This window comes from Thamnophis elegans, chromosome 4 (assembly GCF_009769535.1).
Source record: "Thamnophis elegans isolate rThaEle1 chromosome 4, rThaEle1.pri, whole genome shotgun sequence".
In the NCBI taxonomy this organism is placed as follows: domain Eukaryota; kingdom Metazoa; phylum Chordata; class Lepidosauria; order Squamata; family Colubridae; genus Thamnophis; species Thamnophis elegans.
Window position 1 is genome coordinate 86551885 of NC_045544.1, and position 12593 is coordinate 86564477.

The following is a 12593-nucleotide window of genomic DNA, read 5'->3' on the forward strand; positions in this document are numbered from 1 at the left end:
TTAATCATGTTTAAGGTAACAGGGATGCAATGGCTTAGTGGCTAAGGCACTGAGTTTGTTGATTAGAAAGGTCGGCAGCTCGGCGGTTTGAATCCCTAGTGCCGTGTAACGGAGTGAGCTCCCATTACTTGTCCAAGCTTCTGCCAACTTAGCAGTTCGAAAGCATGTAAAAATGCAAGTAGAAAAATAGGAACCATCTTTGGTGGGAAGAGTGCAGTACTGCAGCCACTTTAGCTGACTGTTAGTTGCAGTTCAGCGGTTCAAATCTCACCAGCTCAGGGTTGACTCAGCCTTCCATCCTTCCGAAGTGGGTAAAATGAGGACCCAGACTGTGGGGGCAATATGCTGATTCTGTAAACCGCTTAGAGAGGGCTGAAAGCCCTATGAAGCGATATATAAGTCTAACTGCTATTGCTACTGCTATTGCTAACAGCGTTCCGTGTGCCTTCAGTGTTTAGTCATGCTGGCCACATGACCACGGAGACATATTCGGACAGCACTGGCTTTTTGGCTTTGAAACGGAGATGAACATCACCTCTTGTGTTGGGAACGACTAGCACATATGTGCGAGGGGAACCTTTACCTTTAAGACAACAGGGGACAGATTTGGAGATGATCTATTTTTAGGAGTTATAGAATGAAATATATATTATTTATTCTATTCAAAGGTTTTTTTACTTGAATACATCAATTAAGAAATTGTAACTTTTAATATAATGCAATAATTGGTCATATTAAATTATTTTTTCAATTTCCATAACATTGACATTAACTAAAATAGTTTTTATGTTAAGTGGAAAAGCTCCTATTTACCATTGTTTTCTTTTCTCTTAGGATAAACGGACAAACCTGCGCAAAAATGGCTCAGATAGGATTGGTCACGGAATGCGAGTAAAATTCAATCCACTTGCTTTGCTTCTAGATTCATCTCTTGAGGGGGAATTTGACCTTGTACAGCGGATTATTTATGAGGTACAAAGTCCATGGTCCCTTAGACTTGACCTACATTTAGTATTGCAGTGTGTTCTAGCAACTTTCAGGGATGGAATATGAGATCAGTATTCCTAAAGAGTTTTAGATGTTATTCAGTCCAAGAAATTGTACAATACCGTATATGATACTTGGCATAATGGAAAGCATATTTAGCATTTACTTTTCTTTTTCTTCTTTTTACTGCACAGGTTGAAGATCCCAGTTTGCCCAATGATGAAGGCATTACAGCACTTCACAATGCTGTCTGTGCTGGTCACTCAGAGATTGTGAAATTTTTGGTACAGTTTGGTGTAAATGTAAATGCTGCAGATAGTGATGGATGGTAAGGATGCTTTTTGGCATTCCTAAATTAGCATAAGTAAGTTATCCTAATGGAACTTTTCACCATGAGGTATCTAGTAAATGCATGATAGTCTATATCCATTTCAATATCTCTGCCTGAGAAAATAAATAATCCTTTTCCTGGGATGGGGATAGATAGGTGGGAATTGTCCTTGGCTCATTAGAATAGTTGGTGATTTCAACATCTCTGGAATACAAAGCGAAAGATTTTAGTTACTGTGTTAGGATAAGAACAACTGTACAGCTTCAGCAAAAGAGGAATTTGGGTGTACAGATGAAACAATATGGTTTTCAGAAAGCCAAGTTTCAGGGAAATGCAGTTGTTAGTAATAAAGGTTTCAGAATCCATAACAACCATTAATATTTATAATATTAACATTTCATATTACAGTAGATTTATTTAAATATATATAGCACCCATTTCAACCTTGTGACTTATGAAAAGGGAACAGCAGTTAAAACATACAATAGTAATAATAATTACAATGGATACCACTTTGCATTCAAAGGTGTGTGTGTGTGTGTGTGGGGAAGACTCAGCCATCAATACCAGCTTTTCATGGATTACCACATATGCCACTCTCCATACCTAGTGGCCAGATCCCAAAAAAACACTGCGGTTGAGGCTAACCTAATCTCCAGGAGGAAAACATTCAAAGAGCAGGCAACAAGTACCCATCCATCTGGGTATTTGTGGAAAGTGATTCAAAACATTGTTATTATTTTCTTTTCTTTTGTGATGTATAGGACTCCACTGCACTGTGCAGCATCCTGCAATAATGTCCAGGTGTGCAAATTTCTAGTAGAATCAGGTGCTGCTGTATTTGCCACAACATATAGTGACATGCAGACCGCAGCAGACAAGTGTGAAGAAATGGAAGAAGGCTATACTCAGTGTTCCCAGTTTCTTTATGGTATGTGCCCAAAATGGGGTTCCTTAGAGCAGTATTCCCCTGCCCCCATTTCCTCTTTTATGTCCAGAATATTTTTTCAAGCTCTAGAAAACAGCATGTCCATACATCCGAAATTCTACAAAAGTTTTATGTTGTAGCATCAAATGAAAAGCATTATTTGGTTCTACTACCCTAATCCCAAATTTCATTGTAGACCTATTTGCATGTTTATTGCTTCTTAATAAGTGACATGATGCTCATCGTCTTTGAAGATGTGGCTCTTTCTCTTATAGGCTGGTTTTTCTCTGAAATTTCCATTCTTGTAGTAGAGATCACTTGCTTCTTTTTTCATGAAAAGTATTTGTTTTGTTTTTTTTTAAATCTTGAACTGAGATTAATTTACTGCATCATACATTGTTTTCAATTCTTCTTGGATTTTAATGTTTGTGGAGAGTTTTATTCATTGCAGAGTGATTCTTTTCTCATATAATTGAATTAGATTTTATCTGTCTACACTTGCTTATGCTATTTGTTGTTGTTTCTTCATGAATTGAAGAATGGAATGACCTTCTTGACTTCACTTATATCTGATAGAAACAGCTCAGCCAGAGAGGCTTTCTTTGTTTGACAGCAGAGAAATAATAGCATATACCCTTGGATAATAATCTTCTAATATTTTGGTTGCAAAGAGCTTACATAGGAAGAGTGTGTGTTTCAAATTGAAACTGTTTTTAGTTTGAAACAATTCAAACTATCTTAATTCAAAACCTTTTGCACATTCTTCAGGAAATCTTACTGAATTTGAATAATCCATGCAGAAATGTTTAGCTGTCTAAACTTGTACAATGTCTTATCTATTTTGCCATCTCTTAATTTCTAGTAGCTTAGTTATATATGAAAATTCATTTTATTTTTCTAGTTTTCTGTTGAATAAATGGAACTTAAGAAAACAAAGCATTAAAACAGTTATGCATTTTATGTAGGATTTTCATGTATAACAGAGATGGGTATATTAGATAGAAGCAATAGCACAATTTGTGTTTTGTTATTACTTCAGATAAGTATCTTCACATGCACACTGGAACTTATATTTTTTGCTGAAAGAAAAAATGCTATGAAAATTGCATTGAAAAAGATGACTAAGGGGTTGAAGAGAATTGTATAATATATAAGGGGGAGGATTATAAGGTTGTGATTATCTGTTGAATGAAGGTTGAAAATCATTATGCGATATCTCATAATTTTCATTTATTATTCTTTGGATTTTAGCTTACTCTATCTAAAATTCTCAATAATTTTTTTTAAAAAAATCCATCTTCACATGCATTGCAGGTAGAATGATTTTCCCACTTTGTGTCACTTTTATATATCCATCCATCCATAGAGACTGAATTTATGTTAATGCTGCTCCTATAATGGCTTGAACATTCTTACACAAACTATATTTGCTGTAGTTATTTTTGCCTTTTTTTTCTTAACTAAAAATTTATGTGATAGCATTATTATGGAATGCATTTTTGTTATGACAACTTGGTTTGATTTTTTTGTTTGGGTGTGTGTTGCAGGAGTGCAAGAAAAAATGGGTATAATGAACAAAGGGATAGTTTATGGTCTCTGGGATTATGAGGCTCAGAATGAGGATGAACTATCCATTAAAGGAGGGGATTGCATGACAGTCCTTCGCCGGGAAGATGAAGAAGAAATAGAATGGTGGTGGGCTCAGCTAAGTGACAGAGAAGGCTATGTACCACGGAACTTGCTTGGGGTAGGTTGACATAGTTGCAATTGTTTCTTAATATAGGCTGGTAGCAGTATATCCTTTACACAAATGCTTTGGCTATGTTAATGGTCTCCCTCACTCTCCAAATTGTCAGGGTTTCCTGCAAGTTAAATTAGGATGCCAGCATGATTTATTCTAAAGTCATGGATGTTCAATATTGTAAAATCAGCTTTCTCTATCTTCTGGCAGCTCTTCTTCTGTAGCTGAAATTGATTTCATAAAGATCTATTTCAAGTCACAGTTCAAAAAAAGTTCGCTAATGGTACATTTTGGCTTCTTGGAATATAGGTAGAATGAATTCCAGAACTACATTATAGTGTTTTAGAAAACTGGAACCTATGAGAGGAACAGTATATTTTTAAAAAAATCCCGAAATGCAGGACCTGAATCAAATCTACTCACTGAGATCCTAGTTAATTCTCAAAATGAACCCAATAGATATTGCAGAGTCTCTCTAGTTCACTCTTTCCTCCCTAGTCTTGACTTTTGGCAATCACTACATGATTTTGGTGGTCTAAATGATGGCTCAGGGATTAAAGGCCCTGAGCTTGTCAGTGTAAAGGTGACAGCTTGGGTTTGAGACCCGAGCACTGCATGATGAGATGAGCTCCCGTCACTTGCCCCAGTTCCTGCCAACAAAGCAACTCCAGAACATGCAAATGCAAGTAGATAAACAGGTACCACTTGGGTGGGAAGGTAACAGTGTCTATTGCACCTTGGTGTATATGACTCTGGCCACAGGACCACAGAAATGTCTTTAGATAACACTGCTTTAGAAATGAGCACCACTCCCTAGAGTCAGATACAACTGGACAGGGGAAACCTTTACCTTTTTGTGTGTCTGTATATACAGTACATATTGCTCTTAAAAAAGCTTCAAGGAGAGCATCTCAGGTATGTTTTAAAATAATTACTGTGTGTCGACTTGTGTACTAGAAATAACAACCTCTCTTTTCTCCTTTTCCAGCTATACCCAAGGATTAAGCCAAGGCAAAGAAGTTTGGCATGAAAATGTTAGAAGCCATTTTATGAAGTATTAACTGCAGGATGTATTCCTTTTCATCTGCAGAAATGCATCTGTGAGACTTCCTTTGGTAATAATGTGATGTAAAAGCAAGGCTGAATATACCTTGAACACATATGAAGGATAAAAATTATAGAAGAAATTCTACAATGCTGTTTTCTCAAGCAATGAATTAGTTTCCCCTTTAGGCAAATTAGACCTGATGGTCAATCACTGCCTTTTCTGCTTCTACAGTAGCTTTCTTTCCATCCTCTTTTGTAACTTACTAGTAAAATAGAACCCAACAATTGCTCCAGACAGTCTCTCTTAAACCTTTTTCATTCCATTCTGTAGAAACAGAGCAATGTTAAGTCAGGTAACCTTTTCATATAGAAACTAGTAACGTGTTTTTAAAATGTCTTAGTAGCAGAGCTAATAGGATGAAATATCATGAAATCTGTTGAATTAAGGAATCTAAAGCAGTTCTTTAAGCAATAATTTTAAGTGCAGTAGCATTTTAGGATTCCAAAGTATTTGAAATATGTCACATGTGATGTAGCTTATGTGAGGTGTGTTTTTTTTCTTCCCTGCAAACAGTATGTTTGCAACTTCGGTATTAAACATAGAAAAGCCAGTTTTTGCATCTCACAAATTTTGTTACAACTGTCTTTTCCTTAACTGTGATTAAACATTTGCTTCAGAAAGTACCAGTTTGTTTTTACTCTTTAAATACTCAGTGCTCCTGTCATGTGCTGATGTGAGCACAATAAAGATGAAAATTTGTGACTCCCAGTGTTGTCAGCATTTCTTGGTTATCAGGGATATTTTTCTGTAAACAATAAAATGACATTGCTTTTGACATTTACTTTCTATTACTTTATCCTGACCAATTAGATTGTATAGAGGGTTGCGTGAGAAGAAAGATATCTGAAAAGGAAACAGTTTATTTTAAAATTGCTTTTATATCTATTATTGACAAGCGCATATCTTCCTGAATTATGGTAATCTACTCAGCTGCATCAAGCATCCTGTGGTCCTTACTCCTTTGGACATTCAACTTTTCATTAAGCTTTAGAGACAAAAATATGTGTTGGCAGTGTCAAAGATGAAGTCTGATAACTTTGTACAACAATTGTGTGTATACACACATGTGTATTCTATAAGCCTCTTTATGGGAATATCCATATCCAGAAAATGCATTCTTATACTAGAAGATTAATCATTAACTAAATAAACACTGTGTTATAGTTATAGTCCTTGTTTAACAATCATTTGAAGTTACAGTGGCAATGAGTGAATGGTATTGATGTCCAGAACCCGAAGTTACAGCCATTGCAGCATCCCTATGGTCACATGATCAAAATTTGGGCATTTGGCAGCCTGCCCCTCTTATAACAACAGGAGTGCTTCAGTTCCATCCACCTCCAGAACAGTGTGCACAGGCTCAGAAAGAAGGCACAGGCAGCAGTTTTCTTGCATGGGGTCAGACCGGGCATACCTGGTCAGCTGCAGGAGGAAGGTGGCCAAAGATCAGCAGGGCCTGCAGAGCACAAGGCGGCCTGGGCTTTGTACCTTGTGGCTGGTCACAGCTTGAGGTAGCACCCCCCAACAGTGGCACTGGGGCTGAAGTAGAGGGGGGGGGCAATGGTGATTAGCTGAGGCTGCTGAAGGTCCATCACTGCTGCCAGGAATGCTGCTGTGCAGAGTGGTCAAAAGGGCACAGATGGTAAGGAGATAGGTGGGTGGGAGGATTCCAGAGCAAGCAGTCCTTTGCCTTACCAAAGCTCAGGGTTGGAAGGGACCAGGCTGGGAATGACTTGGATCAGGGTAATTCTTCACCTAGTAGCTAGTGGAATTAAATTAACAATATCAAAAGGATTGCTTGTGCTAAGTGATGTGGTCACATAATGTGACACTTTATAACTAACGTATATTCAACTGCTAGATTTTTTAAAAAAAATCTTAAGAAATAGGAAAGAGAAAAGGAAATCTGATCTGAGAGCATTATGAACTATCTTTTATTTGAGTGGCAAAAGCATTCTTTACCAGTGAATCAGATTTCAGTTGGTTAAGATAATCTGTAATACAAAGCTAATTTTTAATAGAAAATGCAGCCATTCTCAATACTCTTAGAAATAATAGGATAACCACTCCCAGAAATCTACCTTATGGCAAACCTGGAAGACTTTAAGCAAATACTATAGAATTACATAAAAAGTTACAGTTAATATATTAAGATTATTTGGCAGTTGCTTTGTTTTTTCAATACTCTCCTTTAGCAGCTTCACAGTAAGTACAAGATGTATAATAAGCCCTTATTAAATATGTTCCACGTTTATTCCCAAGATAACTTTTTGCCATTTTTTCATTGCTTTCTCATATGGTAGTAAAGCACAACCACTGTGGAAGAGAAGGAAAAACATGCTATGAGCATCCTGAAACAAATATATAACAATTTAGATAAAATTTGTTTTGTTTTTTTTCAAAAATATTTTTTATGTAGAAAAAGGCTGGAGTCGACTAAGTAAATTTGACACAAATTCTAGACAAATTTGACTAGCATTGCTTTACAGGGAGAATTAAGAACTTTTCTGTCTGGATCTGTAAACAATACAATAGTCAGAAAACTACATTTCATAAAAGCCCCAAATCTACATACAAATTCCTCTGATTTATTTTTACAAATGCTGATGTTTTGCAGATTGTTAATCTTATACCACATATTAGCAATCATAATGCTTTCCTACTGGCTAGACTAGAAGGACTGATGGGGTTGATATTTTAAACATATGTAGATGATGCTAGGTTGCCTCCCCTTGCTAGGGAACATCATAGTGTTAGTTTCTTAATCTATGAAAAACTCTGAACATGGCTTGGGAAAGAGCCTGAGAACATTTTTTGATAGAGCAGTAACTTTCTCGAGCAAAATGTTTGAGGAATGCAGCTAATAGCTGGCACAATTAAGTTGCTCTCAAGCTGATTTATATTATCTGTTTTGTTCTTTGTCATCTACTCTGCTGTGTTCAAGTAGAATATATATCTTGATATTTACATAATGAATTACAGCATTTTAAAAGCGCTGCAATGTCCAGGGTAATGATGTGTATTGGGTTATGCATGTTTTCAAGTTAAATTAAGAATGCACAAGATATATCCATGCTATCTAATGTTGCCATTCCCTCCCTGAGTCTGCTGAAATGCTGCATTGTCTCCGGTGCATTTATTAACAAGATTGTGCTTAAATACAGCCACGAGAACAAATTCATGGTTCTGCTTTTAGGGCTGCAGAGGGGCTGAGTGGTTTCTATATCTGCCAAAACATTGTTTTAATCAAGAAGAAAAGTATGTGAAAAAATAATGAACAAGTTTGACTTGTAGAGGAGGGAGTATAGTCCAGAATTATTTTAATATATGCAATGAGTTGTATATTAATATTTCCTTAATATAATTAATTAAAACCTGTAAGCATTATCTATTTCTGGAGTCTGTGTAGGCAAGCACAGAAAAACATGAGTTTTTATGAGTTTCTCCTGCTACAAGGCTTAATTATGGCAGTCTGTTCTCCTGAGGCATAGCTTGTCATATGTTAGCCACAGCTGCATGGAAACTGCTATCTTAGTGTTTTTCAAAATTTCCTGCCCTGTGTTTTTAGTCCCTAGCAACTTTAATAAAGAAACATTGCATATCTGTGAACTAGATATTTAGTTAATAGAAGATTTCCAGTGCCTGATATATAAACATCATGCATACTCAAGGTTGTTTTAAACAGTTCCACCACAAAACCGCGATGCCCTTATCCGCGCTGACATAAGCGCGGAGGCAAATCCGCGGCGTCTGAAGCGCTAAGAAAAAAACGACCCTACCGCCGCGACAACAGCGCGGTGACAGAAGGGCGTTCTACATGCTTTGTTCTTTGCCTCCAAAGGTAGCCCCCCTCCTCCAGCTGACAGCGGCAGCGGGCACGGGGCAAAGCGGGCTGCCCAGCAGCAGCAGCCCGTGGGAAGGGTCCAGCTCAGCCTCGGGGGGCAGCAGGAAGCCCGAGCGGGGCTGCCGACGCCGGCGGTGGAGGAGGATGCGGCAGCGGCGGCGGCTGAGGCTCTCCCGGGGCCAGCGAAGCGGGCTTGCCCGGCAGCGGCCGCCGCCCATCCAAGGAGATGTTGTTGAGGAAGAAGAGGGCGGCCTGCCTCTGCTGGGCAAGCCCACTTCGCCGGCCCTGGGAGAGCCTCAGCCGCCGCTGCTGCTGCGTCCTCCTCCGCCACCGGCGTTGGCGGCCCCACTCAGCCCCCCTGCAGGCTTCCTGCTGCCCCCCGCAGCTGTGCTGGACCCTTCCCGCCCGCTTTGCCCCGTGCCCGCTGCCGCTGTCAGCTGGAGGAAGAGGGCTACCTTTGGAAGCAAAGAACGAAGCATGTAGAACGCCCTTCTGTCGCCGCGCTGTTGTCGCGGCGATGATGACGCGCGGTGATGACATCGCGGCTTTAGCGACGCGATTTAATCTCCGCTATTTTACGTAGCGCGGATTTGTCGTGCCACGGTTTTAAACCAGCAAACACAACGTTTTTCCTCCAAAGTGACTTTGTGTCATTAGCTTTTGACAGGCTTGCTAACTTACAGTGTCAAGATTCATCTGTATTGTTCCTGTTTTCTCAGTATCCAGTTTCTTAAATATCTCTACAAGGCGATAAAAAATAAGTTTGAATTAATAAAGTTCATCAGTTTCTCACAGGAAAGAAAAAAAGCAGCAAAAACTATTTCATCAAGAGAAACAAGGGAGAAAATTACTACTCTTAGCTATTAGACCTGCCCCTAAAAGTCTGTAATTAAACTAAGATGTGTAATTATGGGAATGTAAAGCATTGTTCAATTTCATAACTAATTACAACCTGTTAGTTAAAGCTAGAAAGTCAATTTATTTATTTTCTCAAAGTGCCCTTTATATTTTAAGAATTGTGCATAATCTACATATGCACTTCATTGCTACAAATCTTGTTGTGAGGAAGCAGTTCATATTGTCTATCTGAAACTCAGTAAAGTTAAAAACTAAACAAAAGCATTATTTTAAGTTTACCAGCCTAAATTAAAGATACTCACTGAACAAAGTCTCCAGTCGAATCAAGCACCTAACAAAGTTATCAAAATCAATGATCAGCTGCTCATCAGCAAAACGGGCCACAATGACTTGATGCAATTGGCAATCCAACTTAAATCCTGAAATACAAGCAAAAGTCTAATTGCTACAGATGCATCCTTGGTGCAGCTGAATACAAAGCAAAAAGGAACTGGTGTAAAATGCTTTAAAACATTTTAATATATTAAGGTAAACATTCTGATCACATAAGCAGAAGCTTCGATATTGCTACAGACCTTACCCGAGTGTTGGAATTGTTTTTTCCAGTCTTATCCAATTAGATGTCCTCCAATTATGCTTCCCATCATTCTTAGAAAGGGCACCCACTGGCATGGTGGGAAGTGTGGAGATGATAAAAGAACAATCTGGAGGACATTGGGGAAAACTAGACTACGTTATTCTACCTATGGGGTATTGCAACTTTTCAGGACCACATATGGAAGCAGCTACGATGAGGGAGGCTATAATGTATTGGGCCTTAATCATTAGTCTTTGGTGATCTCTACATTTGATTGAAAAGTACCTGCTTGCTCCAAGGCTTTTCGCATCTCATAGGAATTCATGGTGCCAGAACGATCTACATCCATATCCCGATAAATTTGCTACAGAATGTAAAAAAAAGAACATTTTCCCTATTAAAAATACTGCATTATCTAAAGTAAAAGAAAACATATGCAGATAGCCCCTTTTTATTTCCTATTTATTATTCAGGTGCATTTGTTCTCTTGATAAAATTAAAATAAGTGTTATTTTTCTTCTGGAGAATTAATCTTGGGCGCTATAAATTTGATGGAATACTATTTAAGTCAGTATTTCTCAACCCTGGCAGCTTGAAGATGTATGGACTTCAACTCCCAGAATTCCACAGCAAACGAACAAATTGCACTTTCTACTATAAAAGACAATGTTACTTAAATTTCATGCACTCAGAACAACAATGTATCTTGCTTGATATTAATGACACTATTGGTACCAGAAAATCCATCCAAACTACACAATCCATGTTGCTAGAGTCAAAGGCCCACTTTTACCTGGTATTTCTGAATCTTTGTCCAAAGTATGTGGAATTCTTTCAGCCCCAGTTTACCACTTCCATCAGTCTGCTTTGGTTAAAGAAATTTCCAATTTAAATAGAAAAGAATCCCAAATTCTCCCACTGTAGGTACAGGGATGTTAAACTGCCACACCCGCCCCAGCTCTGCGAAGGGAAAAATATTGCAATACATCATGTGACAGCAATGTGATGCCGAGTTTGACACCTGTGCTGTAGGAGTTTTCTTTGATAATAATTCCCCCACATCAGTCTACAGAGCAGAATCTTAGTTGCTCCAAATTTGCTACCTTCAACTAAACACTTGCTACTTTTGTAGAAAGAAACCTGTTCTTAGGTATGTGATAGACACCTTTTTATGCAACCATTTTGTTTCTATATTTGAGGGGTGGGGAACTTGGAGTGGAGGGTACATAGTAGATAAGAATGTATCAAATGTGCAGCCAGAGTTGGGGTGCTCTTTGTATTGTGCATTGGTATTTTTGTATTTTGTATTTGTATTTTTGCATCAAGTGTTCATATTCGAAGTTACAACTATTTTTTACAAAAGTCATTAAGGAAATTCATTTTCCCCAACAGGCATTTTTTACCAGAAACTGGAGGTTAATGCCAGAAACCCGCAACAAATTGTAAATTACAGTCATGTAACTGCGGGAAGCTGCAAATTATCTAGTTGCCAAGAGCCCAAAATGCAATCATATGACTGTGGGGTGTGTGCAACTCTTTTAAGTCTGAAAACAGTTTTCTAAGTAGCTCTGGGCAGGTCCATTGTAACTTCAAACAATTGTTAAGCAACCAGTTGTAAGTCACGGACTACTTGAATAACGTAATTGATCTGTTTTGTCTTATATTATTGTTTCATTGCATGTTTACCCAACTTCATGTATATTCATAATGTTATAGAATGTCAATGGTTAAAAAAAATGTTCTCCGAGAAGCATTAATCTAACATTTGACGTTGGAGAAGGACAGGGAGGGGAAAAACAATTATAGTAGGGAAGGGAACTGTATGGATGTATACTTTAAAAAAAAAAATTAAGTCGGCTTTTCCTAATTTGATACTTCCAGATTTGTTGAGACTGCAGATTTAAGAATTTCCAACTCGGACAGCCAAATCCTGCATAAATAAATAAGCCTGACAGTTACACATTTGTTTCGGGAAGATGTTCCTGAACAAAGCAAGCAGAGTAATTAGAAGCAGAAGATCTTGGGTAGCTGAGGTAGAATTGTAGGACAGGAAAACTGAAGAATGGGATGTGCAGGAGAACAATACAATGGAACTCCAGAAAGAATTTTGATTTTATTAGGTATGCCAAATTTGGGCTTCAAAAGTCCAGACCACTAATAGATGGTTGGCCTGTTACAATTTTCTGTATTTTGTTACTGCCATCTAGTGATAATTTTTT

At 38.0% G+C, this 12593-nt stretch overlaps 2 protein-coding genes across 3 annotated transcripts in view; one reads left to right on the forward strand and one right to left on the reverse strand.

Moving 5' to 3' along the window:
* TP53BP2 (tumor protein p53 binding protein 2) overlaps nucleotides 1-5298 on the forward strand; it is a 47403-nt gene extending 42105 nt beyond the window's left edge. For both annotated transcript variants that reach the window (XM_032215360.1, XM_032215361.1), the window contains exons 14-18: nucleotides 835-972; nucleotides 1182-1315; nucleotides 2083-2249; nucleotides 3794-3993; nucleotides 4976-5298. In XM_032215360.1, the coding sequence (XP_032071251.1) occupies nucleotides 835-972; nucleotides 1182-1315; nucleotides 2083-2249; nucleotides 3794-3993; nucleotides 4976-5017 (681 nt within the window). In that variant the 3' untranslated portion in view covers nucleotides 5018-5298. The remainder of the gene's footprint in view (nucleotides 1-834; nucleotides 973-1181; nucleotides 1316-2082; nucleotides 2250-3793; nucleotides 3994-4975) is intronic.
* A 138-nt stretch (nucleotides 5299-5436) lies between these two features.
* Nucleotides 5437-12593, reverse strand: part of CAPN2 (calpain 2) — a 42321-nt gene continuing 35164 nt past the window's right edge. Inside the window, exons 17-21 of the mRNA XM_032215363.1 lie at nucleotides 11168-11236; nucleotides 10660-10738; nucleotides 10100-10216; nucleotides 9621-9679; nucleotides 5437-7411 (exon numbers count right to left, since the gene is read on the reverse strand). Of these exons, the coding sequence (XP_032071254.1) occupies nucleotides 7388-7411; nucleotides 9621-9679; nucleotides 10100-10216; nucleotides 10660-10738; nucleotides 11168-11236 (348 nt within the window). The 3' untranslated portion in view covers nucleotides 5437-7387. The remainder of the gene's footprint in view (nucleotides 7412-9620; nucleotides 9680-10099; nucleotides 10217-10659; nucleotides 10739-11167; nucleotides 11237-12593) is intronic.